This window comes from Plodia interpunctella, chromosome 11 (assembly GCF_027563975.2).
Source record: "Plodia interpunctella isolate USDA-ARS_2022_Savannah chromosome 11, ilPloInte3.2, whole genome shotgun sequence".
NCBI lineage: Eukaryota > Metazoa > Arthropoda > Insecta > Lepidoptera > Pyralidae > Plodia > Plodia interpunctella.
The window spans coordinates 6786113-6813944 of NC_071304.1; the positions used below are offsets into that span (position 1 = coordinate 6786113).

General features: G+C 34.2%; 2 protein-coding genes across 2 annotated transcripts in view; one reads left to right on the forward strand and one right to left on the reverse strand.

Annotated features, from left to right (window-relative positions):
• The first annotated feature begins 15 nt into the window (after positions 1-15).
• LOC128673957 (glucose-induced degradation protein 4 homolog) lies at positions 16-2741 on the forward strand. The gene is made up of 4 exons (XM_053752148.2): positions 16-264; positions 472-639; positions 903-1135; positions 2042-2741. The coding sequence occupies exons 1-4, from the start codon at positions 118-120 to the stop codon at positions 2103-2105; spliced, it is 612 nt and encodes a 203-aa protein (XP_053608123.1). The 5' UTR covers positions 16-117; the 3' UTR covers positions 2106-2741.
• Positions 2742-4534: 1793 nt separating this feature from the next.
• LOC128673955 (uncharacterized) overlaps positions 4535-27832 on the reverse strand; it is a 34519-nt gene continuing 11221 nt past the window's right edge. The window contains exons 2-5 of the mRNA XM_053752146.2: positions 13530-13598; positions 6672-7094; positions 6269-6457; positions 4535-6016 (exon numbers count right to left, since the gene is read on the reverse strand). Coding sequence (XP_053608121.1) covers positions 4913-6016; positions 6269-6457; positions 6672-7085 — 1707 coding nt within the window. The 5' untranslated portion in view covers positions 7086-7094; positions 13530-13598 and the 3' untranslated portion in view covers positions 4535-4912. The remainder of the gene's footprint in view (positions 6017-6268; positions 6458-6671; positions 7095-13529; positions 13599-27832) is intronic.

Genomic DNA, 27832 nt, shown 5'->3' on the forward strand with positions numbered 1-27832 from the left:
AAATGTCATCTGTCAAATAAACGAACGGCACTAGTTCACTTGCCCAACAGGAGTGAAATTCTTGTCAGTCAAACGTTTTACATACAAAGCTAGGTCACCGTTTTTAATGGAGAAATAATGCCAGTTAAAGTGGATATTACTCCACCGCCACCAGCTAACTCTAAACAGCCTGGTGTGACGGAGTCCCTTTTGTACAACGGATCCAAGTTTCAAGGGCACCAAAAAAGCAAGGGAAATTCGTATGAAGTTGAAGTGGTTTTGCAGGTTAGTATCGCAAAACAAAATACGCAGTTTTACGAAACTTCCTTTTAATTTGTAATAATGATTGATAATATGCATTTGCCTTTTTCAATTGCACTTATTCACGTTGACACTGCGAAGAAATTGACAATTTGCGAATTATTTGAATGTGAACACATGGAGGGAGGCTTCTTTATCTATTGTTTGTTAAAGGATATCTTATTTTCACAGCATGTTGATGAAGAAAACTCTTACCTATGCGGGTATTTAAAAATAAAAGGTTTGACAGAGGAATTTCCAACACTGACCACGTTTTTTGATGGAGAAATTATATCTGCCAAATATCCTTTTCTTACAAGAAAATGGGATGCTGATGAAGATGTTGATAGAAAACATTGGGTAAGTTAATTTGCATTAATGATATGTTGTAGTATTCAATGTAGTCTTTTACATTATATTATAGCATTTGATTAATATTCCATCTATCTTTTTATCAAGCATTAATATATCACTTATTTTGAAAAAAGGTCATTGCCATTCATACTTCATTTTACTATTTGTTATAAGGGCTGTTTCTTACAAAATTTCAAATTTCGAAAGTAATAGTCTATACAATTGATTACACTGCTCTTGATACTGACACTTGAACTTTTTGGTTTCAGAGTAAATTCGATTTGTTTGTGCCGTATTTGAAGACATTCAACTCGGACTCATTTGACTATGACTCTCTCGCCAAGGCTGATTATGTATTTATGAGGTGGAAAGAACATTTTTTAGTTCCTGACCACACAATTAAGGACATAAATGGTGCTTCTTTTGCTGGGTTTTATTACATATGCTTCCATAAGTCAGCGGCTACTATTGAAGGCTATTACTATCATCGAAGTTCTGAGTGGTAAGCATTTTCTGTATTCATTCAATGTTTATCAGTAAGTAACAAATTTGTATGTCTTTAGGTGTATGATATATTACCAAGGTGGCAAGCATATTTTCTTTAAGGTCTTCATTTTAGCTTGACTATTTTATCCAATCCACAACATATTATTTTGTTTTTTCTTTGAAATTCTTGTAATAATGACCTGAACACAGGTATTATGAGGATTCATAAAGATATAACTGGGTGCATATAGTAGTAGTAACTGTATAGTATAGTTTAGTTCATTTGGTTTCTGTGATATATGGATATTCAAGTAATAGGATAGATGACAAGGTCAGAAAATTGTAAAAAAGTATGTCCTCTAGATAAAAGAAATATATTTAAGATCAAGTAATAATTGCCGCTGGATCATTATAGAAGATTTTAAGTGGGTTGACATTCCAACCAACTTAAAATATTCTATAATGATCATCTAAATCAATAAACACAACCATTATAAAAAAAATAGACGCCAAAATAAAAATTAGTCATCTACCCTATTGTTTTAAACAGCATCTACTTATACCAAATAAATCTATTTGCCTTGGTATTAGTGGATAAACTAAATTTAATTTAGGTAAGTATATTATTATGCTGTTTGTGTTTGAGAGTTGCTATTTATTCATTATTACAATTAATATTTTATGAAATTTAAATGTTTGGATAAATTGTTTCTGTAACTGGTTCATCATATTGATGTAAGATAATTTATTTATTATGTTTGAATCAAGTCTGAGAATTGAGTCTCTTGACACAAGAGACTGATTTTAAATGACAACTCTAAAATCTGTAATCTTTAGCCACGGGTCAATGACTTACTTGCCTGAAGATAACTATATACTTTTATGATACATGAGTAGAAAATATTGTTTATGTTATTTCCAGGTATCAATCCTTGACTTTAAGCCATGTTCCAGAACACAGCATCCAAATTTATGAATTCAGATGAAATGACTGTGCGCAAACTGAAATTTGGATCGGTATTTGTGTCTGTTAGTACTTACTCGTTCATTAAGTCTTCAGTCATAAAAAAGACAACAAGATTAAGATGTTTAAGTTTCTGTCTGTAATATAAGTTAAAGATGCTAGGGCTAATAGTAGAGATTTCTCACAGATCAAAACAATCCAAGAATGTGCAGCTATCCTCTGTGAACAATGTTTAGTGATGTCTAACTGTCCTTGCATATACTTTTGTTTCTTTAACATTATTAGTGTTGTAGATATTGTATCATTTAGAAGAACCTATAATACTCCTCTGTCTCGTCTGTCAAATTCTATTGGCCAAGTGTGAGTACCTATGTTACATATAAGTTTCTCAGTACTACATAAGTATTCTTATTATTGTGATATTTTGTACAAATTGCTTGTGTATAAGTATAGTTTTGTTTCTATTATTTTGATCATCATTTAAAATGTTATTATATTAAAGTTACCCATTCCATGAGAGCTAAATAAAGTATGTGCAAGTACAGAATATTTTGTTTTGAACAAGTTAGTTTTTGACGAAACTTCTAGGAATTTTTATTCAAGCAATGTTATTGATAAATTGAATATTTTTTTTCAATAAAATGTCTTTCAGTAATAATTTGTATTTCTTTGTCATACTTACCATCTGCAATACATACGGAGATGAAATAAAAATTGAATTGCGTTCATTTGATTTAAGTTTTAATATAACATTCATATTTACAATAAAATACTGGCATTAATTAATAATCTTGTGATTTGTAAAATTTCTGCTATAAGGAAAAAATTCTCAAGATATATGCTTTGATTAAATCTATTTCAATAAATTCTTAAATATTTGTACAATAGTTTTCGATATCGTTTTTAATTAATTCACTTTAATACATTTTTTATAAAACATAGCGTGGACAGTACAGACAGTAGGTATAAGAGCTATTCATCGCTATGTATTTCTATTACGCATTCTATTTCTATTCAATAACTCCTCCATAATATATTTAATTTAATACATGTGCAAGTTAAGCTGTTGTCTTGTACTGTCATAATCGGCTTAAAATTATTTATAGAAATTTGTTTTTTTTTTTACAGTTAGTATTGTGACAGTTGGTATGATAGTAACATGCATAGTATAAGTCTGTTATTACTGTGTTTTATTATTACACAAAAATAATAAGTTCAGACAGAGATACGAATAAGAAACGCAGGGCGGCGCGCGCGCATTACGCGTGACTCAAGAGAATGACGACAGAAGTATACTACATATCCTGTGGCTTTACTATGCTACAGCAAATGCTGAACTAATTTTTTCACTGACATTGTATAACTTTTCACCAAATTTCATAATTCTTTGCCTTTGAAATGACTTATTTTGTTTATGCTATTTCACTTTTTACGATCTACATAAAGGTATCATAAGACGCAAAATATATATGTTACATTATTTAGAATGCTAAACCGCCCCGTGAAAATTTGGTTTGGATTAAAATAACAGTAGTTTGATACACTGGTTTATTATAAAAATTAAGTTTCGTTCATCAAATTATATGGTATAAAATTTAAAAAATCTTAGTTTACAATAAGATAAATACTTTATACCATGCATTACTGATTTAGGTCTATTTAAATTTTATATTATTGACTCTATTTTTTTCATTTATCTAACAAATAGAAACGAAATTAACGGTTTGTCGCATTTTGCATTGATTCTTGCATTAATATTTTTAAATTCAAAAAATATATAAATTTCTATAGATAAACGAAATGCTTATTTCATTATTTAGCCCTTAACGGAGATATACGTACTTACTTAACAAATAACAAAATTACATTAGTCATCTACACATAATAGTTCAATATTGATAAATAATTTCTAAATCTTATACTAACTTTGGTGGGTTCGTTATTTATGTGTAATACGTTACGAGTTAACTTTGTAAGGGACATAGTTAGTTAACTAGGTATGTTTCAAATATTATAAACTTTGCATCAAATATTTTAACATGTGGCTAAGTAATAATAATGTCACAAATAGCAGTTACACCGGTGTATTTAAAGTACATGTAAGTTGTGCGCCATGCAAGGGATTCGTAGTTTTTTCGTAGACAGTGGTTAATTAGTGACCAAATTGCATAGTCGGGTCACAATAGTTACGATTTAGGTGGGTTTCAAGTGTCCGAAGATTACATTTGGTTAACGTCTGGAATTAATCAAACATTACCTACAAGCTATATCTACATTTATCATTTTTGACAAAGCATTTAGTTTGTTATACATTGATAAATAAATATTCTAAAATTAATGGCAAGCCAGCGCCAAAAATTGTACGAGTAAAAAATTATCTTCTTATGAACATCAAACATATAAAACCATCTAGTAAGTATACATACCACGAAAGTTTAAAATGAGTTCAAATAAACATAAATTAGCCATTTTAATACAACAATTTACATTTAACATAATACAAAACAACGATAATACTATTTAGCAAGATAAAACACTTAACTTAATGCGATAATATGTACAGGAACTTAAAATAAACAAAAAGTTTAACTATGACTCTAATATTTGGCTTTGAAATAAATAGGCTAATATAATGAAAGCTATGGATAGAAATGACTTAAGGAAATACGAGCGAGTAAAGCTTTTATCTAGATGTTTTAAAAGTAATTGCCATTGCATTAGTTGATTATATTACTAGGGATGTATTTACGCTAAGATTCATTTTTCCATAGCTTTCGTTACATGTCGTCGGGTAACATCGATTGGTCTAATGAAAAAGAAGAAACCAAGCTATCTCTTTGAAGTGCCTTCGTTACTGAACCAATGCCGCAATCCGAGGAGATTGTATAACTCTTGATTTTTGTTGTGGAAGCGAGACGGACTGGCATGTCTTTGAGCGACTCTGTGAGTGTACATTTGGTTTTGATGAGAAAAAGGATCTTGTCCAGAGTAGATCTCAGAATTACCAAAATTGTATGCGCGAGGCCTAAAGTAATGAGGATATGAGTGATGATGCCGCCTCGGATTCTCGTGCGTATTGTAGACACCCCCGATTTGTGTGCGACCAGGCCAGTAATCCTGCAGATGACGGAATGGATAGTTAGGTGGTGGCGTTGGCGAATGTTGACCTATCCACGGATAGCGGTAATATTGTTCGTTTTTAGGATAAACTGTGCGCATAGGTATTTTATCTTTAATCGATATATCCGAGGACAAGCCAGATTCTTGAGGTTCCCTTATCATTTCGGGCTTCGGCCTATTTCGCCGATATTGTAGTTTCGTTCGGGTGCCTAGAGTGCTATCTTCTTTTATCGCATATTTCTTCTGGTTTTTAGCATAATCATCATCTGTAGTTACTTCGGCATAACGGCTTATTAATTTTATAGCTTCACCGATGTCAGAATAGTCATTTTCCGGATTCAGCTTAGTTTTATCTGTATCTTTTTTTAAATGTTCAGATGAGGCGTTCGTAGTTCCAGTTTTGTTGTCATTAACCATAGATGGCATATTTTTAATTACCGCTTTCTCAACAACAGCAGATGTTTTCTTTTGTGTTTCAAAATGTGTGTTAGTTCCTTTTTCTTGATTATCATTTTGCGAGCCATACACTACAGGATCAACATTTACATGTCCATAAACGATTTCTTTTTGTCCTTCATCCGTGGTAGTGTTTTGTGACTGTGTACTCGCTGATTTATCAACAGGACTATCACGTTTTGGTTTGTCTGCGGTGGGTAGTAAAGTATTCATTACATTGTGATTCAACACATCGGAACTTTCAGTGTGATTGTGACCTGGATGAAGTTTCAAAAGTTCAAGTTCTGCTTCTATGCTGGCATCGCTCGGGAACTTGCTGTCTTTTTTGTCGACAAAAGTAGGTTGCAGACCTTGAGCCTGAAATTTGAAAATATTTTTTTTAGTTTATTAAACACGCAAGTAATTAGTAGGTACTGTTCGGAGTACCTACTTATTCCATGGAAACATGTTATTTAGTCTTGTGTGTGTGTCATCCTTAATTTCTTGAATTGTCATTGGTTATTTAATTATTGAACTGTGGAGTTATTGTGATGGAGATGATTTGCAAAATTGGATTGTCGATAGCGAAGTAATGTAGAATTTTGCATTTATAGTAAGAAAGACAATTACCTGTGTAGACGGCTCCTGGCCTTGAAGCGGTGCCGCTTGGGGGTCTAAGCCTATGGGCAGGGTCAGTTGGAGAGGCCCTGGCTCGTCGTCCCCGTAATCATAGTCTCCTCCACTTGACGCAGTCGGGAATAGCGCGTTTAATTGCTCCAGTAGAATGCGTTCGTGTTCATCCTTGTTTACAGTCACCACCTGAAAACCAATCATTGAGATATTTTTAAAATTATGTTTATTGAGTTTATTTTATTAGAATTATTTTAAAATTTTCAGGACATCAATTGATTGTGCTAAATTTATAATAATTAATTGACCTTTAATTTAACAAAATCTAATGTTATTTCTTTTAAGAGAACAAGCATTTTTTTTCATTCGTATGAGTGCAAGTATAAATAGTATTGTAAATTACCTGTACGCAACCATTTCGATCTAGACGTTGTCCTTTAGGACACACGAGCGGAGTGATGAACAGTGACTTTGTTATGATCCTTCTTGGCGGTGCATTCTGATTCCCGCTCTCTGGGCTCTGCAGCCATGACCTCCAAGCAAGCTCGCTCGCTTTGCGATCTAGAGTGAGACTTGGAGCACGGGAGGTGGCTTGCACGGGTTGCAACCTCGTATCTTGCGCAGGAACTGTTTGGTCTCCTAATGTAGTCGGAGTGGCAAAAGAAGCGGTTGTAGTAAATAGTCCAGCTTGATGCTGGTGAGTCTGAGGCGGAGCGCCGGTGGTGGTCCGCCACAGCAGTGCCTCCGCTCCAGTCCCCTCGTCAGCCCACACCAGTGCACACGACACCAGCAATAACGTCGTCCACATGTACCACATCGCAAACACCTGAAAACAAACAAAATTATTAAAATATATTCTTTGCCATTTAATTATGTTGACGGTGTTGCGTGGGAAAACATTTGAAAGATAAAAAAATCATCACACCAAGACTTTGTCAACCAGAGGAATCAATATCTCATATTACAAATTCAATTGGCAACAAACAAATACTGTTACAACTTGTATTGACAATTCCATTCACATTTAACATCAATGTCGTAAGATTGTTTTTGTTTATGAACAAAACAAAAGACGTTACACATCATAAGTAAAGTGCTTGTGATTAATTGAAAATTCCTTTGGAGGCTGAATGTAGTTTGTGTATTTGTATTTATCCTGAACTGGTGTGATGTCAACTGGATCAAGGACTGGCCTTATACATTAGTTCAATAGCTCGAACATGAGCGCATTTCAATGAGAAGCCACTTCAATAGACGCTGCCCATCCGATCAGACCGGACCGGGTGGCATTCAATTTCTGTGAGCACATAATAACTTCTTGTACCTACATATTTGTACAAGATTGACTTTCGAGAAGTGGTTACTGAAATTGCAAATAAAATAGCCTTATCTACTAGATAGGATACACGAAATGCGGGCAAGAATATGAATTGATGAGATGACAGAGAGAGTATGACGATGTCGTGTTACGATCGAAAAATAAAAAGCTTAATCAACTTAATTAATGGACCTGATCTAAATACCAGAAACGTTCGACCTTGAAGCCCTTTATCATTTGGAAAGTGAAAGCCTGGTAATAATGGAGTAGCTATCCGAATTCTGCCTTCACTTTTAAAGCGCATTAAATTAAACTTAAGTAGGTACATATTCTGATCATAAGTATCATCGAGCTGTCGTAATGGATGTCAAATTAAGAGTTTCGTAAATGACAGCAATTGTATCTCTTTAATTCTATATGCGTTGAAATGAAACAATCGAGGCAGAAAAGCTAAAAGTTGAAATTTGTATTAGTGCTGGAATTTTAATGAATTCCTAATGTGTAAATGATAATTAAGTGTACGGTATTTTTGAATGAAAAATTATAATTTTGTTCTTCGTTCATACTAAACTATGAGTAGTCATACTCTGGAAATGGATATAATGCTAGGTAATAAGTATATGTATACATACAATACCTACTTATTTGGAACAAAAAAGTGGTGCTATAGAAATCTCAAATGCATGGCGCATGGCGTTCTGTCGTTGTCATGTATGTCGCAAAAATCCCTTTCGTAATAACAGTTAGGACTATATTACATTGGAATGGATATAATAGCTATCTAATATCAGATCCATTTCAGGGTTCCATTCCATTAGTCGAATAAACAAACAGAAGTACCTATATCAGCCATACAACAACAAATTGTCACTTAAGTGTTGCTGTGTTATTTGTTCGTGGCTTTCATATCACTGTATTGTAACATACTGCCTAAAATTTAGACTAGTATAAAATAAGCCCTAAATAATAATAGGTACTTATTACGACAGGTCGACTTACTCGCAGCTCTGACTATAGGAACCAACTTAGACTTTTTAGTGCGTCGGTCTGTGGTTTTTAAAAATGTGTCTTGGATTTTTTTTCTGTTTCTGAATTTTCAGAAACATTCAAGGAAAATTCAATTTCGATTTGAATTAAAGTGTTTTTATTACTAAGTACCTAACAATTTCTCTAATTACTTTCTAATATTATTCTATACCAAACTAGTTATATCTATCTGAACTTACCAAGGGGAAAAAACATCAAAATATGGTAGGAGAGAGAACCAGTTTATGTTACTGAAGGTTAATCTAATAAATTAATATCAACAGGAAAACACCTAACCTTAGGTATATGACAGGAAATTTTTCCAGACGCAGAATAATGTGCATAATAAATATTGCATCACACGTGCAAGTGTCTAATGACCCGAAGTAGGTACATGTGTATTGTAATGACATTGTAGTTGTACACAAATCATTCGTTGAATAAGGTCGTCAGTTCTGAATAGTGCTTTTATCAGGAGCTGTGCCTGGTTACAGATATTTGCATGTAAGGGCGTTGTAGGTAGATGATATGATTTATTTATTTCATTTATGATGTATGTAGGTATATGGTGAAATAAATTAGTGCGCAAAACAAGGGCAGTGGCTGTTGACCCCGTCGCGAACTATCGCCGGCATCTGGCAATGATCTCGCATCAGGCGCCGCGCCATCGCCGTACGCGCACGCGGAAGCACCGCGCGGGAATTGACCGTGTTTCAATAGATACTTGATTGGGCTTGATATAAACCACTCAGTGAAAAGGATTAGAAAGTGGGATTATGGCATGTCGTAATCGTAATCGGAATTTACACTGTAAAGACCATTGGGAATTAACAAGGGTTTACTAATGAAAATTAAGATGAACGTCTGGAGACTGCATTCCTTCGTCTGACCTAATGAGATCATTCTGTTTACATAAAACAGATTCATGTCGGGGTGTTTCGTCTGTATTTATTATCGGTGCATGCGTACGGAATTCTCGAATGTTGAACCCTACCTTGACATGTATGTGAGAGCGAGCCGATTCGTTGCGGAACTGAGTTGCATTCGGTGCAGGCGCAGGGCTGCTGTACACAAATAGCCGTGTCGAGTGCTTTTTAGAAGACGCATTGGTATGGACTTAACTATACGAATTGCTAGATATTATGCACCGTTAATTACCTGATGTACTCGTGTATCGTGTGCTTCCAAGTCGGTCGAGTTGATGGTCTTGTGTTCTTGGTATTAACATTTCCGAGAATCATTCATTAGCCAATCGGAGTACTTACAACTGAATAAGTATACATATCGATTTGTCCAAAGAGTGTGGTACATATGGTACATGCATAATAGAAGCTGTAACTAGGTGGGAACCTATTTTGCAGAACTGCCGCTGCGCATTGTGAACAAAACATATTTACATAGGCCACTTCGGTTCCTTGCCACGGTCTACTTGCCCCCACAGTTACGGTCCTGACTAACCGTCACGAAGTCGTGTCGTCCTCTATCTAAACAGCACTCGTAGTAGGCTCCTTTAATTAACGCGTGCGTGAATCAACAACATTGAAATACCGGGACTTTAAATTTCTATAGGTAGTTACGCTTGGCTACATCAGTGCACTTCCTCCTTATGGACGCAGGTGCACGATCAAATAACCCATACTAAAAAGAGGGTAAATATAAGAAGAAAGGAGGCCAATGTTGAATTTAAAACAGGCAGTAAAACATTTTTTTGCTTATACGAGTATAATGCTAGCAATTTTTTTTTAATATATTGCGGTGCTATCTGTTATGAGGACCTATGAGTTTGTTTTTCGTTTTTGTTTGGTGATTTTATTTTGACTGGATAGAAGTTCTTTTGTACTTTAATTATGTGAATTGATATTGGTATTACAATTATGAACTACCTATATTAATTTTTATTATGGGAAATATTCGATTGTAGTTTAGAGTAGGTAAAAATACGTCTAGTTAGTTAATGTGATTAGTTCTTTGTATGGAAATGTCGATGAGTCTCCTAGAAAGTGCTTACTAGTTGGTCAGGCACGACTTCAAGCAAATTTGCATTATTAAATAACTGTCCCAAAGTATCGAGAATCGAGAATCGGTTATAGGATAATCTGCCGTGATACAATTCGCTAACGAAAATTGGTTAGCAAACAAATCGCTTGACACAATATAATCAAAGTTTCAATCGACTTATAAATTTTCTTTACATTTACCTAACGATTGGGTCAAATGAAGTGAACACATATATCTTAAATTTACCCTTAATTTTTCTTTACCATAGCCTATAATATTGTAAAATCCTACCTTTTTCTAAACCTGGCAGCGTTTCGATGTAACTTTTCTCTGTGCTAGGTATATAATGATAACAATTTCCGTAAGTGTTAGCGGTCGCAGTTGTCCAAACAAAGACATTCAGATTGTTACGTGACTGATTATGCGTTCTGAGGTTCCGCGAAATGCGTCTAGGGACCTAACAAAATGCTTTTCATATTCCTTACCGCATATAACTATATTCAGTATGGGCGAGAAAATTTAATGGTATAAGAAAACATTTTGGGTACCTATCTAATCTACGTAGATACCTAACCCTGCTTATATGAGATGACTCCAGCTGTACCTTATGCATACCTACAAACAAAAACAAGCTAAAGCACAAGGTACAGCTGGAGTCAGTGCTACATAAATATAATTGCGTTAGAAAATATATTATCGTCAAATATCTGTCGAATGACATTTTCAATAATTTTCTACAATAATATATGTTGTGACGTCTAGTGAGTCATGATAAATGTAATCAGATAAAATGCTTAGGTATAAGTACTTTTTATTGAATCTAAACATGTGCATGTATAAACGACAATATCTTAATTAATTGCTTCTAATCGCCGGTAACGTCAAAAGTACTGGTTTATTTCTATACAAAGTAGGGAAGATGGCTGTCGCCGGTGATGTTTGCGCGATATAGGGGCAATTATTTTCTTTGCACTTGAAGCATCTCATGCGCAAGTATGTCGGGTCGACTGCTGAGATTCACCTACTGACTGACTATTTGCGTCGATATTGCACGTACTCGACATATTTTCTAGAGTCTTAAGCTGTTAAAGTCAAAACATTTATTCAGAATTTAGACCTTCATTAGCTTTCACATTAAAGTTTAAATTATATGTATAGTATTTCTCAAAATGCTACTTAGGAAACTACTGGCTAATATTTTATTAGTGCACCTTAGTAGTTTTGTAATTCATAACACGACTTAGGTATATACATAAAAGTATATGCATTTAGATTCTCTTAAAAAAACTCGTTATGTTACTTTATAGGCACTTATTTTCGGTTTGAAACTGAATATACAATTTATCGGGTCAACGCATCTTTTCGATATTATAACAGTGTCTAATCTAAATGCAAAATAAACTTTTTAAGCGCCGAGTTTTTTTGTGATATTGATTAGAGATTATCCGGTTTAGGTAGAGCTTTGAGGTGTTTTACATTATATTGAATTTCTAAGATTTCCTTCTTCAAATCTTTAATACCAAATTAAATGATCAGCTAATAGTATAAAAACAGTAAAATAAAATAATTTGAAATTGACTTTGTCGATTATTGAAATCTATGATTTTGAAATTTGATTTATGAAATTATGAAATCATAGATTTCAATAATAGAGAAAGTCAATGAGTTATATTTATCCAAGCCCCATTCAAAAGCTGGAACGAATGCGGCACATCAATGTCTAAAAACAATAAGAATAAAGCGCGACTAATCGCTCAGGACGTAGTACTGGCGGCCTCCACGCTTGCAGACACCCGGCGACGACCAACATGTTTATTTATAAAAAGAGCCCATTCATCTCCCTTTAATTTCCTACATTTAATTTAACTGCACATAAACAATCGTGATCAAATTCGCGATATTATCAATTAGAACCTTTAAAATTACAAAAACCGGTGTGCACACCGGTTTGTGGTCGTAAGTGTTGATGACCAAATGCAACTAAGTACTTAAATCAAATTTGAATTTTTAATCATAGTCATGCAAAGTTGAATCAGAACTATAGTCGCCATTTCCTTGTTATAATGGCTAGTATTTTATCGGTTTTATCTCGTTTCTGTGTGATCGCAGTGGTGAAAAGTCAAACAGGAAATGATGTCCAGGATATCAAGAGTTTATAAGTACGATTTCTCGCTCCAATTATAAAAGTTTCCCAACAGACGGACGTTAGAAATAAGCGTGCAAATACGAAATCGTATGCATCGTTCCGCAACGGATGCGCCGTATCGTCTTTATATTTTTGGAAATGAAACAGACTTTGACGGAAGCGGTTGGCGACAGATTTTGTTTGTGAATAACAATACATCACGCTCGTTTTCACGGTCGGTTCGCGAGACGCGAACTCTGTGCAGTGTGCAAGGAATACGCAAGCGGCCTTTCCAGAATTTAAAGGTTATCTGAGGATTTTGTCGTAAGCCTACGTTAGTTGTAGGTCTTGTTTTAAGAGGCACGTGCAAAAATGTTACTCACCCGTATCACCTTGAGACTTTTTCTCTTTTGCTAGGATGCATTGGTGACTTTACGATGAAGGAGGAATGCACTATTATAGGATATGTAGTTTTATTATCCTATATGAAAGTCACAGATGAAAGTGCATTCAGGCAATTATAAGAAAGATTTTAAATTTAGATTTCATTCATTTGAACAGTTAAGTATATAATTATTGCTTTATAGAGACGAACAGACAGATATCTTCCCAGATTAGGGGAATGCGATTTGTCAGTATAAGGGCTATATTTAAAATAGTTCTTCTAATGAACACCATACCCCTCAAGGAAAGAGCCATGACGTTTATCACAACAGGAATAACAAGAATAACCAAGTGAGTAAGTCGTTACTGTTCCTTTTTTAAGAACAGATCTGTAAAAAAGAATTACTTACCTTGAAGAGAGACGCGTGGTCTTGCGCCGGTCACATTATAACGGGCGCTTGGTCTCGCCCAGTAGAGTCCTGAAACCAGGAAAAAATATTGGTTAATTCACTGAAGACAAAATTTCAATGTTCATCTTTCAACAGACTTTGATGATATCGTCTTAATTGAATCCTGGTGTGAATTAGGAGAAATATTAGGCACAGCGCATTACTGTCAGTAAATCTTATTTAAATTGGAGCTTGATTTTAATTGAAAGCTTTTTTGTAAACTAAAACTAAGTGATATGGATCTACAATCAAGTCTCAAAACGAAAAAGGAAGACGCAAATGAGCCAACGCGTAAGGAAAATTTAAGTGCGTATTCATGTAGTGGAGTGAACATCGACCTTCAGCAGTCCGGATCTGAACACAATCGAGCAGAACAAGAACTGGCCCAATTGAATAAAAAGACCATGTTCTGCTGGTGTTGACATTCTTTATTGGGCAATTTATTGTTCATTATAATGTACCAATTGATGCAATAATAGCTATTGCTGTTAATTCACACGCTTATACTATAACTTGGGGTCCGGTGAGAATCACATAAAAGTAGCCTACACAATAATCTACATTGTTAGCATATCATTTCAACAATTTTCGATCAAATTTAAATACAAATTACATGAAGTAGAAAACTTTGCCCATGTCAGTCAGTTTCTGAATAGTTAAAGAAAGCAAGAAAATCTCTGATAGTAATATTCTCTTCTATAGCAACATGCAATGAAGCTTGCTACCCATAACACAAGCATACCGTGGGTGAAAGAGCATCATTGCTTCGTGTAAATACATATATATATTATAATAAACAAATTTCAAAAGTTCAAAAAAATCGAATCACAATGTACCCTTAAATTATTTATATATTTCAATAGCTAGTTATAACTTATTTTTTGTTATTGTTGAAAAATGTCTTGATCGACACAACAAATATTGTAATACACATAGATGGGATTATGGATTACGCCCTGTGTTTTCCAAGTTTATTCCCAAAAGGTCGGGCGCATCAAGTTGGGTTTGCGCTTTTAGGGGATTTTTTTGGAGACCTTGGGAAATTACTGGGTGTAACATATTTTCAAACTTTGTATAGACATGGCCTTTCAGGTTGATATCGAAGACATTGTAAGTTTCAGGTTATGTTAAGGCATTATTTATGATACTTTCTAGTAAATTCCGTGATTGAAACTCTTCACAGAAATCCAGAGTTGGCATACTAAATGCAGGAAAGTGGACCAACCAGACCAACACGCATTCATAAATCGAGAACCATAATCATAAATTACTTGGAAATCAACATTGAATGTGTTTACTTAATGCCCTTAAGCAAAGCCTAGGTTATATTCTAGTGAATATTCGTCTTTGTGCTTTCGTTATTTACTTTTCATAAGATAGGATATATTAAATTTAATATTATGAATATCTGTGAAATCTGAGCATGCGCAAACATTTCAAAGAAAAGAAGATCTCGTACAAAGAGATTAGCCGTTAGTATACAAAGCGAATGTCAATATTGGTTTGTATGGCGGTAAACATCGACGTCTCGAGCGACTCCCGAGAATACGGCCGTTCCATTCTACACACTTATTGTAGGCTCTCGATTGTTTCAGGAACAAAGACTGGTATTTTTAAAGCTTCTATCGAGCTTCTATCATCTCATCCTGCTTCTTTCTATAAAAAATTGTTAGAATATGTATATTTGACATCTAAAATATGATTAGTTGAGTAAACTCTATTTGCCAAAAAATTACTTAACAAATTACCAAAAATAATCATGCTCGATAGAATCCTGTCATGAAACTTGGGAAGGTTTGTAATTTAATCTATCACAGTTTCCTTGCACAATCTTCGGCTGTGTAATAACCAGGTAACGATATTAGTTGCTTGTTTGCGATTGAATTAACCTGCAGGGAATCTAGGCATTAGGTGTTGTGTACTCAAACAACTATTTGATTTCTATGCGCACGTGGTTTGGTCCTGTGATGGAAAGAAAGAAAGAAAACATTTATTTGCCAAAAACATGAGTACAAATAGACAAATTGATGGCAAAATGAATTAGACCTACACGTTTTACCGAATGTAGGTATGCAGATATAAATAAATAAAGAGGAGCATGCTATCCACTACAAATCCAAAACAAAAATAGTCCTAAATTCTATCCGAGTCTATCATTAAAGAAATCATTTAAAGTATAATGACATTTATCAGTTAATAAAGACTTGAGGTGCTTTTTAAAAAGATTTAAATTTAACCTTTTATATTGATTTGGAATTTTGTTGTAAATTTTTGGTGCCATACATACTATGCTATTACCGAGTAAAGCAGTTTTTGATGGGTGCATGCATAATCGATAGATATCTCGATGATTCCTCAATACAACATCAGCTAGACGAGGGAATAAATAAGCATTGGTTTTCACAAATGTTGCTACCTCAAGTATGTAAAGTGACGGAAGTGTAAGAATTTTGTGTTCTTTAAAAAACGGCTGAAATGGATGGAATGGGAAGAATCGGACGATTAAAAAGCTGTAATAATTTGAGACTTAGCATTAAAAAACTAAAATGAAAATATATGCTTGAGTTGAAATAACTCATTTTAAACAATAAAATATGTTGAGAGCTGTACTATTAATGTAAGCAAAAGTTTTTTTTAGTAAAGCGTTATAAGTTTCAAGTTTCCGAGTAGTTTTCCAAATCCAGAAGTTTTCCAACATGTCTGTTCCCTACATACGTCATTATTTACACAATGTAATTCAACGTCACGAGGTTCGGTATGGGTGGATATTGGTTGGTAATCATTAAAAGATAAATTAATTGAATGATAAACAACCCGAGCGAAAGGTCACTGATAATACATAACAGATGACATTAATTAGAGTAATCGATGAAAACACAACAGAATTGTACGGGGAATCAAAACAAAATAAGGTCCGTAATCTTAGACCCATTCAGGACATAGTCCTAGTTTGCATATTAACACATGATTCTGCGTCCTCAATCATAAATAATATTGATCTTATTAGGACTTCAATACAGTTGCCTTTTCAAATGAGGCTGATACTTCTGATTATGTTCGGGTTCTTTCTTGATACAAAATTTTATCACTGACCTCACACATCCACTGACCCGTATTGTTGTTTTGCACGATATTGTTACCAAATATTTCATTCATTATTACAATACAAATTTTCCATAACCATTATTTTCCATTTTATTAATGTCGTATTTCTTTTTGCACTCCGTGTGTATCGACAATTACTTTAATTATGTCTAGAAAGTTGTTTTACATAATATGTAGCATTTTATGACATAAACCATAAAACGTGTTTCATAAAGTTTTATGTTATTGTTTAAAACGATGAGGGTGTAAAGCTGGCCGCCACTTTACGGGAGATGTAGAGACTCGTAAAATTTTTCACGTGGAATTACTGTCGCATCCTACAAAGTCGAGGTGAATTATTGAAGACAGCAACAATTTGGTCAGTAGCTCACCTGCCGTCCTAAGTGAGTGACTGAACGCTGCACGGTCGACGTCACCCAAACATGCGCAGCGTCGAGCGCGACTATTATGGCGACAATCTAACATAGTAATACATCCAATTTCATATAATTTATTTTGACGTCGCGTCTTGCTGCCGCGCCGCGTTTGTTGTTCATCTAGGACGCCGGGTAAACCTTTGGAATGCGTAACAGCTCTGTGGGAAACTGTCACTTTGGGAAACTTTTATGGCTCTAACAAAATGAGTGAATAACTAACTAAATGAGTAACTCATAATTCTTTATATTTAATAGGTGTATTTATATATTTTAGAAGGATAATGTATATTAATATGGGCGCAGTTAAATTAAGTAATCATAGTTTTCCCTTCATTACGTATTATCATAACGTAAATCACATAAAATTCGGTAGATTCCAATCACGTTTAGGAATTAATGGACTTTTCTAAAAGGTAAAACTTTGGTAAAATTTTACTGTTGTTTTAAAAAAACAGCCTGTGTACTACTATGTATCAAGTATCAAAGGAGAATCATCTAATTCGCTGTAAACTCTAGCGCTGTTAGTGCGAGTTAATCTGAACAGTTGATCGAACCCAGTGTTTACTTAGTCGGGCTGGTGGCTAGCACTAGCCAGAACAAGTCAGTTGGCTATTCATGAAAGTTGCTCCAGCGCCAGACAAGAATGCTAGCTGGCGCCATACGCTCGCGGTAAGTACTTATACACACTTAGATTAGCGACACACTAAATAACTATTATGTACAGATGTATTGCTTCGAACCAGCAAGAAACCAAAATCTTCGCTTAGTTTCGTGTTTCAGCTTGCTTTATACTTGATAGCTCTGGAAGCAGTCAAATTGTTGCAGCAGGTTTGAATTAAGATGACGAAGTAACTAGGCAGTTATCTATAAAAATCTATAGCAAAATATGACAAAGTTGTATATTGTCGAATAGCAATCCCATACAAATTGACCAATTTGCTGATGGGATTTAGTAAAGTCTATACTCTCGAAAAGTCGTATTTTTTTTACATGAATGATTTTTGAAGTTGTTATATTTCATCTACTGAGCCAATCTTGAAAAAAAAAATGAAAATCCATCACAACAATCATCAGTCGCTGTTGTAATTTCATATGTTTGAACTTCAGCTAAAATTAATTACTTATTAAAAAACATACTAGCACCGACGACAGAAATTTGCAAATTATGGAGCAAGAGTTATTATATATGAAGCTCCTTCTGTGCATTCACGGTCTGTATAATTTGTAGTCTAGCCTTTAGTTCTTGTTGAATGTTACGTCAGATATTTAAATTCTCTGTCATCGGAAGGTACCTATACTCATAGAATAGTTACTTAAACAGGTAATATTCACTTGACTAGAGCTTATTAAGAAAATGCTTAGATATTTCCTTATTTCACTATCTATATCTAAATTATTTTCAGAATAACACAGCATTTCGATATTTGATACCTACAAGACTAAATGTAGAGAACTTACTCCTCTTCCTTTTAATAAGATCAATTATTGTCTAGAAATGTAAATTGATATAAGACGTTGATAAGTTTATTCGGGTTAAATTTCGTCAGCGCTAACCTAGAGTTCTAGGGAACTAAAAGTCGTAGCAGTCAAGTTAGTGTCGTTCCTGTACTTAACTGGGGTACCTACATGTAAATCGATAGGAACAATAAAGATATTAACATATGATAGACAGCTAACCGGTTGTCCATACGATGCTGGTCACATCGCGACCGTGAAAGTCTGCTGGCCGTGGCAAAATATACACTTACTTGTAATAAAAAGAAACTGTTCAGGCCCTTATATAAGGAATTTATGGGATTTTAATCTGAAATATAGGCAATTTAAAAAATTATATTTATTTTCATACAAGTGTTTTTTTATACCTCGGAATGTAACTCTAAAGCCGATGAACCACTACCAAGGTTGATTATTTTATGCCGTCATTATATTCAGAAAAACAAAAAATCCGAAACATATTATTGTGGTTATTATTGCAGTTTGATTATTTATACTACCTACCTATGTAATTTAATCGAGTTGGATTTTACGCTTGTGAGCGCGAAATGGAGAAGAATCCACATGTTACCGACACAATAAAAATAACTGTTGTTTGCAAGTAGGTACCTGCTCGTCTTATTGTCGATTCCGCAGTGATACGTGATGATCTGGAAGTTCATTTGTTTCATCTAGTACAGTACGCTATTTGTTTACATAATTGTAAATTAAAAACAATTAAACCTAGAATGATCACGAAAATACATTAGTAAGTAAAAACGAAAGAATTGAAATAATTTCTAAACCACCAACATAACCACATGTTTTGTGAAAATACCGTTAGCCGCATTTTTACATTCGGAAAATAGCCTAACAAAATTAGTTTCATTTAATGCATTCCAAATTGCACCTAATCGTGGCATACCATTAGTAAACGTTGCAATTAGGACACTGCAGTTAGTTTTAATCGATATCATAGTGTTGCCCAAGCCAGTTATAATTTTCCAAGGACGATAGATAGGTGTTTAGGAAAATTGCAAGTTCTAATCGCTTATGTTATGTAAACGCAACTCCCGCAAAAGGTGAATGACCAAGAATTTCCAATATTTAGAACACAAAACCTCTTTGTTTCTCAAGTCCAATCCAACATCGATGTCATCGCATTGACATTCTAGTTGCAGATAATGACATCATATCCCAGGCAAGAATACAAAACGCGGATTTATAAAGCGTGTCAAAGTAAACGGAGTGCCTTCGGTATTATGCTTACGAGTTATTTGAATATGAAAATAGTTGTAAGTGGCATTGTAAGAACATAAATGTACTGAAGTGTGAAGGTAAACGGCTCTTCAACCTTTCTCTTTGACTGAAAGGAACTTGGAATCATCACGATTTAAATACTATTTCCGAGGAACGATTGGTATAATACCAAAAATAATTTCATCTTGTTTAACTTCTTCTATCGACATTGGCTCTTATGTTTTACCAGTATGAGCATTTAGCTGTATGGCTGTGAGCATGACAGACAACAGTGGGTAATGAAAGGTAACACATTACTCAGTCTACAATAATGGTATTGCAAGGTGAAAGACAATGACTACTTTTCTAGTCATCTTCTTTTCATAGGAATGCCATTTGGGGACTATTTGAATTTCTTTCGAATAAATAGGACTATAATGAGATACTAGAACTATCTATATAAACAAATTAGTAAAAACATTATCTTGACGACCTTTGTGATACCGGATTGCTACACTGCAGGTCCCGGGTTCGATCCCCGATCAGGTCGAGATTTACATTGGTATTTTTGAGAATGACCTGGGTCTTTGACCTTTATTACTATCTCATAACACAAGTCTTGAACCTTTAAGGGATCTCAATCAGTAATAAAAAAATGAAATTGGTGTTCTTCAATCAATTGTCTGTTATTTAATATCAGATTGGTGTGCGAAATTGAGTCACGTTGCCTATCTACGACACCTTCTAGAGGCGTGGTTAGACGCTTCACTTTTACTTGAGCAGTATTGCGACACAATAATACCATTATGACATAATTAAATCCTATTATATGACCTCATATTGCAAGCAATATCGGCAAAGGGTGTAGGTGTTGCGAATCATGAAATTCTTATTGAGAGAGGATGTTGATACACCTACATTGAGAGTTGTATTTAATATAAGGTGATTGAGTTATGAAAAGCTAAATTTTACTTGTTAGGTACCTAGTTAATACGTCCACGTGAATGATATCGCTATTTCCATTTTATAACCAGATGACGGTGAAGGTAGACAATAAGTAAGTTAGAAGTACATAAATATACATACACACTTCAGGTACTCAATAATGTCCAAAACATTTGGATTATACTATAACGTCCACTAGCGTCTATAGCAGTTTTCACTTTCCTCAGCAATGAGAAATGAGGTGATTATCAATTCCGCCCGCGGGCAGGACGTCACGTGACAGCTTCCGTATTACCGCCTGCGCCTGCGACGTGCCCGTCCCTTGACGGAAACAATACGCTATTGTAAACAACATTTTACTTTCTTTCTATTCTTCCTTCTAAATGACCATAATATTTTCTGCTAATTAAAATTTTAAATTTTTTAAACTTGATTAAGTACATGACATGTGATTACCATATGGTCTGAAATAATAGTTCGAAATAAATACGTATATACCGAGTTTCATAATATTATTTTTATTGTGAATTGTAATATAGACCGATGTTACGAGACGTTGCGAGTTAAATGATATAAATGGAGAGATTACTGACATAGAAACACAGAAAGCATGAGTGAGCAGATATTATCGTCCGCAATTAAACACCTCGCGACAAATTCCGACAAATCGCTTTGCACAACAATGTAGGCCTCGGGCAGGTTGCGCCGGAACTCGAGAATTAACCACTACAAGCTCAGGTACAAGACCAAATCTCTTCTAAGAATTCCTCGATTTTCCTAATTAAAAGTTTGTGATTTTATTTGTACCCAAAGTATTTTACTTATTAACAAATATGGCAGGAAGTGAAAATATTGAAAGAAATGTATTTGAAGACTGCATCAATCAAGAAATCTGGTAGTAGGTATAACCCAGAGCCATTGTCTAAAGACAAAATAGAAACAGTACTTATACAAAGGATTATAAAATAAACTGATAAAGAAGACACCATATCTAGAAATATTTTGAATTGAGTTCCGACTAAAATAATAATGCGGTACTTCGCACGATCACAGGTTATATTTTAAAAAGCAATTAACTCATTGAGAAGATAATTGTAGCTTCAACGTTTTCTCATCGTCACTTTTTTCACGTTCTCGGGCAGAGGTCATGGCTGTCTTCCGTAAGATACGTAATAAATACAAGAAAACTGAGCAACTGTGACATAATCTTCGTGGCTTAGCTAATTACTTAGCTAACGCCAGTGCCTTGGCTTAGTGTAGTAAAAACTTCGAGTCAAGCAAGTCTCTATGGATTCTATGCAACGGTAATAACAGTCAATTTGCAATGAATTTTGGTGGTACAAATGATGTTGACTCTATTGGAATTATAACTCTAGAAACTTTTGAAACCGACAGCGTCGATGCATTGCATTTTTCACAGTTAAAAATGTTAATTAATAAATTTTGCAAATATGACTTATACTTATGAAAATAATTTCAAAGCACATTGTAAAAAAGCTAAAAATAATGATCTTTTAGATAATATTCGAGAGAAAATACTTGAACTTACAAATCAAATCTTTCAGTCAAATCAGAGTATTTAGCAGGTTGTATTTGGGAGTAAGCGTAAGTATATATATATAATTTTTTTAAAATATATTTGCTTGCTGCACGGCTGGTAGTCCTACTAATACAATAGAAACTGCTTGAGGCGTGAAGCAAGACACACTAATGTCATTTGGCTTTAATTATATTTCTCATAACGACGAACGAGTGTGATAAACACATTTTTTCCGTTACTAATTACTTTAATGATTATGTAGATAAGTATTAAAATCACTTGCCTACTTAAAATATTTTTTGACACCAAAGTGAGAGCATAAAGTAGTATTTCTAATAATTTAGTTTTGAAGTAGTATCTGCAAGATGCAAGTTAAATAGTTGAATAATTTAGTAAATATCTAAGTAAATAAACAGTAAGTACTTATGATGTAAAGTTAAGTGACCAAATGTACGAAATATATTTTAAATTAAATCCGTTTATGCATATGTAATTAAATAATATTGGACTAATTACTACCTATGTTAATATTACTGAGTTAATATTATTGACCCATGTTTGTCAGAAGCAATGACCTGTGAAAATATGACTTTTAATATTTACGTTAATTTAAAATGGAAAATGTGTTCGTTGGTTACTAGAAATTTTATAATATAATTAATTTTAAAAAATCAACTGAATGTGTTTTAAACAGAAGAATATTCGTATAACGGGGTTCTGTTTCTTGTGTTGCTCTAAGCTTTCAGTTTGGTTAATTGCTAACTAAGCTTTTAGTTTAGGCTCTATATTTTACTCTTGATTGGTATATGTGAACTAAACATTTTTTGAAGTGGTTGTCATTGTGTTTGTCACTTATATTTGATGTATAATCGATTAGGGACTTTTTTGGTCATTGTGATCCACCGAAGATAGCACGATCGTGATCTATATCTAAGCAACGATTTCATACAATAATTTTTGAATTGAATGGATATATGATAGATTTCATTAATCAAACAAGTCATAAAGAACTTATTTTGACTCAAACTTTATAATAACGCTCATTATTATGGACGTCGTGATCGATGTGTCATCCGTTGTCCTCTGATTGTCAAGGAGATCGTCCAGTAAAAAGGGAAAGCAGAGAATGAAGTAGGCACAATTCCATTGTTGGGCTGTGCTCTTGCCGCATGAAGCACGTCTTTATTATCTGAGGTCCGTTCAAACAGACAATGGTCTGGATTGTTTGGATTCGCACTTTTCGATCGACAATTAGTAAGAAGCATGTCACGAGATATTGGATAACGCGGGGTAATATTGATGGCTTCGTGCCTTTAGGCCTTTTGTTCGCTGTTTCCGTGAAACGGCTGGAATTCGAGTATATTATTTAGATCAGCTTAATAAAAGACTGTCTGGGACTGCTGTTGGCACGAATCCTTACATATTATAAAACTAAGTCCTCTACATCGTCTGTCTATCTGTCTGTTCGCGATAAACTCAAAAACTACTACACGGATTTTCATGCGGTTTTCACCTATAGATAGTGTGATTCCTGAGAAAGGTTTAGGGGTATAATTTATTAATGTTTTTACCCGAGCGAAGCCGGGACGGGCCGCTAGTACAAAATAAATAAACATAATAATATTTAGGCAGAGCGACAGCGGAGAGATAGCGGGTGCGATGTAAGGATCTATATCTGTGGTGACAAGGCAAAACCGCCCCTTTCTATCCTCGCCACTCCTCCATCACAATGCAAATTCATGCATCCAGCGTTACTATAACAGTCATATCGATAGAAGAAATAAAATAATTACTTGACCCCATATTACGGGAATTCATCCACGCGTAGAGATGACCATTACTTCTTATTGACCCGAAGCTTTCTAAGCTTTGGTGACTAACAACAAAGTATTGTGTGACGAAGGTTGCAGGTTAATATATAAATAACCATATCACGGTAATATTCTTTTGGCCATATTAATATTAAAGTTATTTTTGATTTACGTATTCCTTTCTTAGCAAAAGACAGATAAACATATTAAACACAGGTGTTTATAGGTAATTTTTATAAATGTTTAAAACGCTATATGCCTAAGTAGCGCGTCAATCAGTGTAATTAGGTAGTCGGTAGTACCGACTACCTAATTACACTGATTGTCAGTACACAAAAGAAAACAAAATTAACAGATTTGGAAGCTTTCAACAAGTGAACAACAGTGAACAGACCTCATTTTAAGTAACACCCTCACGTTCGTATTGGAAATCGCGACATTTTGGTGTGAATCGTTTACCAAACACAAAAGACTTCCAAGGCATACATATTGACAATTGACCATTGCTAATATTCAAGATCAAATTTTGCCTTTGCATGTGGCACTTCATTATTTCGTTTCAATTGCTTGGTAAGAATGGTTATTGATGGCCCATGTCTATGGTCGTCTTCCTCAGTGTGCGAGTTAACATGTGAATTGACTGTTAATTGGTTTATTGATTTTTGCAACATACATTGCAACTTATTACCAATTATATTTATGTTTCTTTCTTAGCTACAAATACATAACCACTCGTCTATCGACTCGACCAATGTAGTCCGTGCTCGAAAATCGAGTGGAATATTCATACGCGACGTGACTGACAAGGGTTCTGCCGGTATCGGTGATTGAATTCTGATTTTGACTCGAGTCTACAATTACATGCGATAGCTGCTTTGAAAGATCGCTTCCTTTTGTCGATAAAATAGACGTACGATCTAAAAGGAAGACATTATGTCTGTGCTTGTGCTTGTCAAGGAAATCTCCGTGCAAAATTTCTTCTTTGCTTTTTTTAATTTTTCATGCTATAAATATTAGTCTGTCGTAAACTCGTAAAATACGTGAGGAACAATTGCCTGCTATGCCCCTTAAACTTGCTCCTGGGAAAGAGAAGTGCTGGCTTGATGTCATCAAGGATAATATGCCTTGTGTGTAAGGTATTCGGTAACTTAGTACTGTTTTCTTGTTCTTTGATACACAGTGTTGTGTGAATTTGATCCATTGTTGAATAGATAGCTTGTTTATATACAATACATTCACCGTCAAAACATTATTCGTATTCATTATACATAGCTTGGTGCATACAAATGGTTTAGTCACTTTCTTCCCGTTTATCTTCTCGCACTTTTATGCGGAACATGTCATTTCCTTCCAGTTCTTTCTATCTTTTATCTTTTGCTATATTCATATTTTCTTTATCCCAATGCATTTATACCTTTTCAAGAGTGGAGGTATACACCTTCAGTCTTATTCCAGTATGTCCCAAAATTGAGCTATTATCAACGAAAATTGCTAAATCATAGAAATAGTTGCCACTGGACGAATAGTCAAATTTGTTATCAATCCAATCATGGAACATACGTCTAAAGTCAAAAACTAAACGCAACAACGCAAGTTAGGGAGTTCGAGGCTTTGAAATCTATATTTAATGAGCGTCATAATCACTTTTATTATATCAGCCTTTTTAAGTCCTTCTATCGCCACATAATGAAATATTAAATCAAATATTTCATTGAAACTGAACGCAAACATAACATGATTACAATACTGTCAGGAATTAGGTCAGCTCTATTTCCAGGTATCGAATTCCAGTGCCCAAATGAATGAATTCCTTCCCGTATGCATGTAAAATAGCGAGGCTAGTGCTCGGAGGCCGTTGGTTGTATTTGATTGGCTATCATATCAACTTTGTTATAGTATTTACTTTTGGTTATTGTTTTTAACAATTGAAAACGTTCGTATTTAGTTTGATTTATATACAAATATAAGTATCTAGAGTTAAGTTAGTTTTTAGTTTAGTTTACGGAACATCAGTATATGTTCCGTTTCGTTATTCAACATTTATGAATAAATTCTAATGTATGTAAGTATTCATGAAGTAACGCAAAAAGTTATTTAACGTATTGTAATGTAATCATCATAATTATTTATTGCAGTCACAGATTGCAGACACGCGTATAATGTATTGTACAATAATTATGTTTGCATCATATGCAAATCTAACGGAGATAAATTGCCTAATTAACATAGTCCAATGGTCAAACGAAATTACAGGTAAGTTTCACTGCAATGCTGTCTTTGTCAGATATTGAGAACTAATCCTAGTGAGTCAACAACAATACAAACAATTGGAATAAATAAAGTACAGAGGTGTGAACGAGACTTACCCAAGTATTCTTAACTTTACTATGAATTTATGTACCCTTTTTTCCCTCACTCTCCGTCAATTATTTTAAACTCTAAAAACGGCATGTAGTAGTGGTTTATACCAGAGTCATAAAAGAATAAAGCCAACATTATTATAACTACCTATAGTTGTTCGCCGAGAACTTAGACCTGGCGAACACAATAAATTTGTACAAAATTGTGAATATTTTAAAAACTACTAAATCCATTTTGATGCCCCACGAACTTAATAATTCTATTGGCATATCCTACATACCTTTTAAATTTTATCAAAATCGAACCAACGGTTCGAAAGTCATCGCGTTACAAACATACGGATCACTTAGGCTATTATATTATGTATTTATATTTGTATGTAAGTATTAATATGTATTTATAATTGTATGTTATTTCTAATATGTATTTATATCTATTTTATGTATTTTTTGTTATTGTTATATATTCATGTATTTATTTATTTACATTTTACTTTTCCTAAGTATATTTATTTATTTTCTTACAATTTATAGTCTTCTATGTTCATGTTGTACGTAATTACTTCTGACTAGCCTGCTACTGTATACACGTCCTCTCAACCTATCGCCGGTTGACTGTAAGAGATCCCTACATGGGATAAGTCCGCCGTTGTACAATGTATCTTTCTTGTATTAATTTTGATTAATGTGCTTATTTTCGTGCAATAAAGTTATTACAAACGATCAAACAATATATATTACGGATTTTTTGTGACTTTACAGCGCAAAACTAAATCCGTAATGAAGTATAATTTAGTCTTTGAACTTCGTATAAAAATTGACCCACTCGCGGTATGTACTTATATGTAAAGTTCCTGCACCAATTAACGTAACAATTACAATCAGTGTTAATTAATGTATGATATGACACAGGCGGTTCTTCGCGTTTCAAACTGTAATTACAGTTTATTCACCTCGACTAGCAAGCACTGATGCTTTCCGTCTGGTCCGCTCATTAACCGCAGGACAGGTAAACAAAAACAAATAGGGGAAAACTGCAATGTTATGCCCAAGGGAGCGTTTACACGGAAACTCCATATCTTATTAGAACTCACCCTTCTTTTGCCCAGAAGCGGTTCTCTTAAATTTATAGCTTCTCGTAGCTACGCTTCTCCCTGTTTCGCTTTTACTCGAGGTATTAAAAGGGGCTAGGCGTAAATGAAAGGTAAGGCGACAGGTGAAGCCAATAAAAATATATCTTTATAAACACAGAATAAGATAAATTCTAATTATAGCGCAAACGATCTATTCACTATTAGTTATTTATATTGAAAATTAAATTTTGCATAAAATAGGAAATCCTACTGTTATCAAACGATTTCGTCGAAAGGAAGGC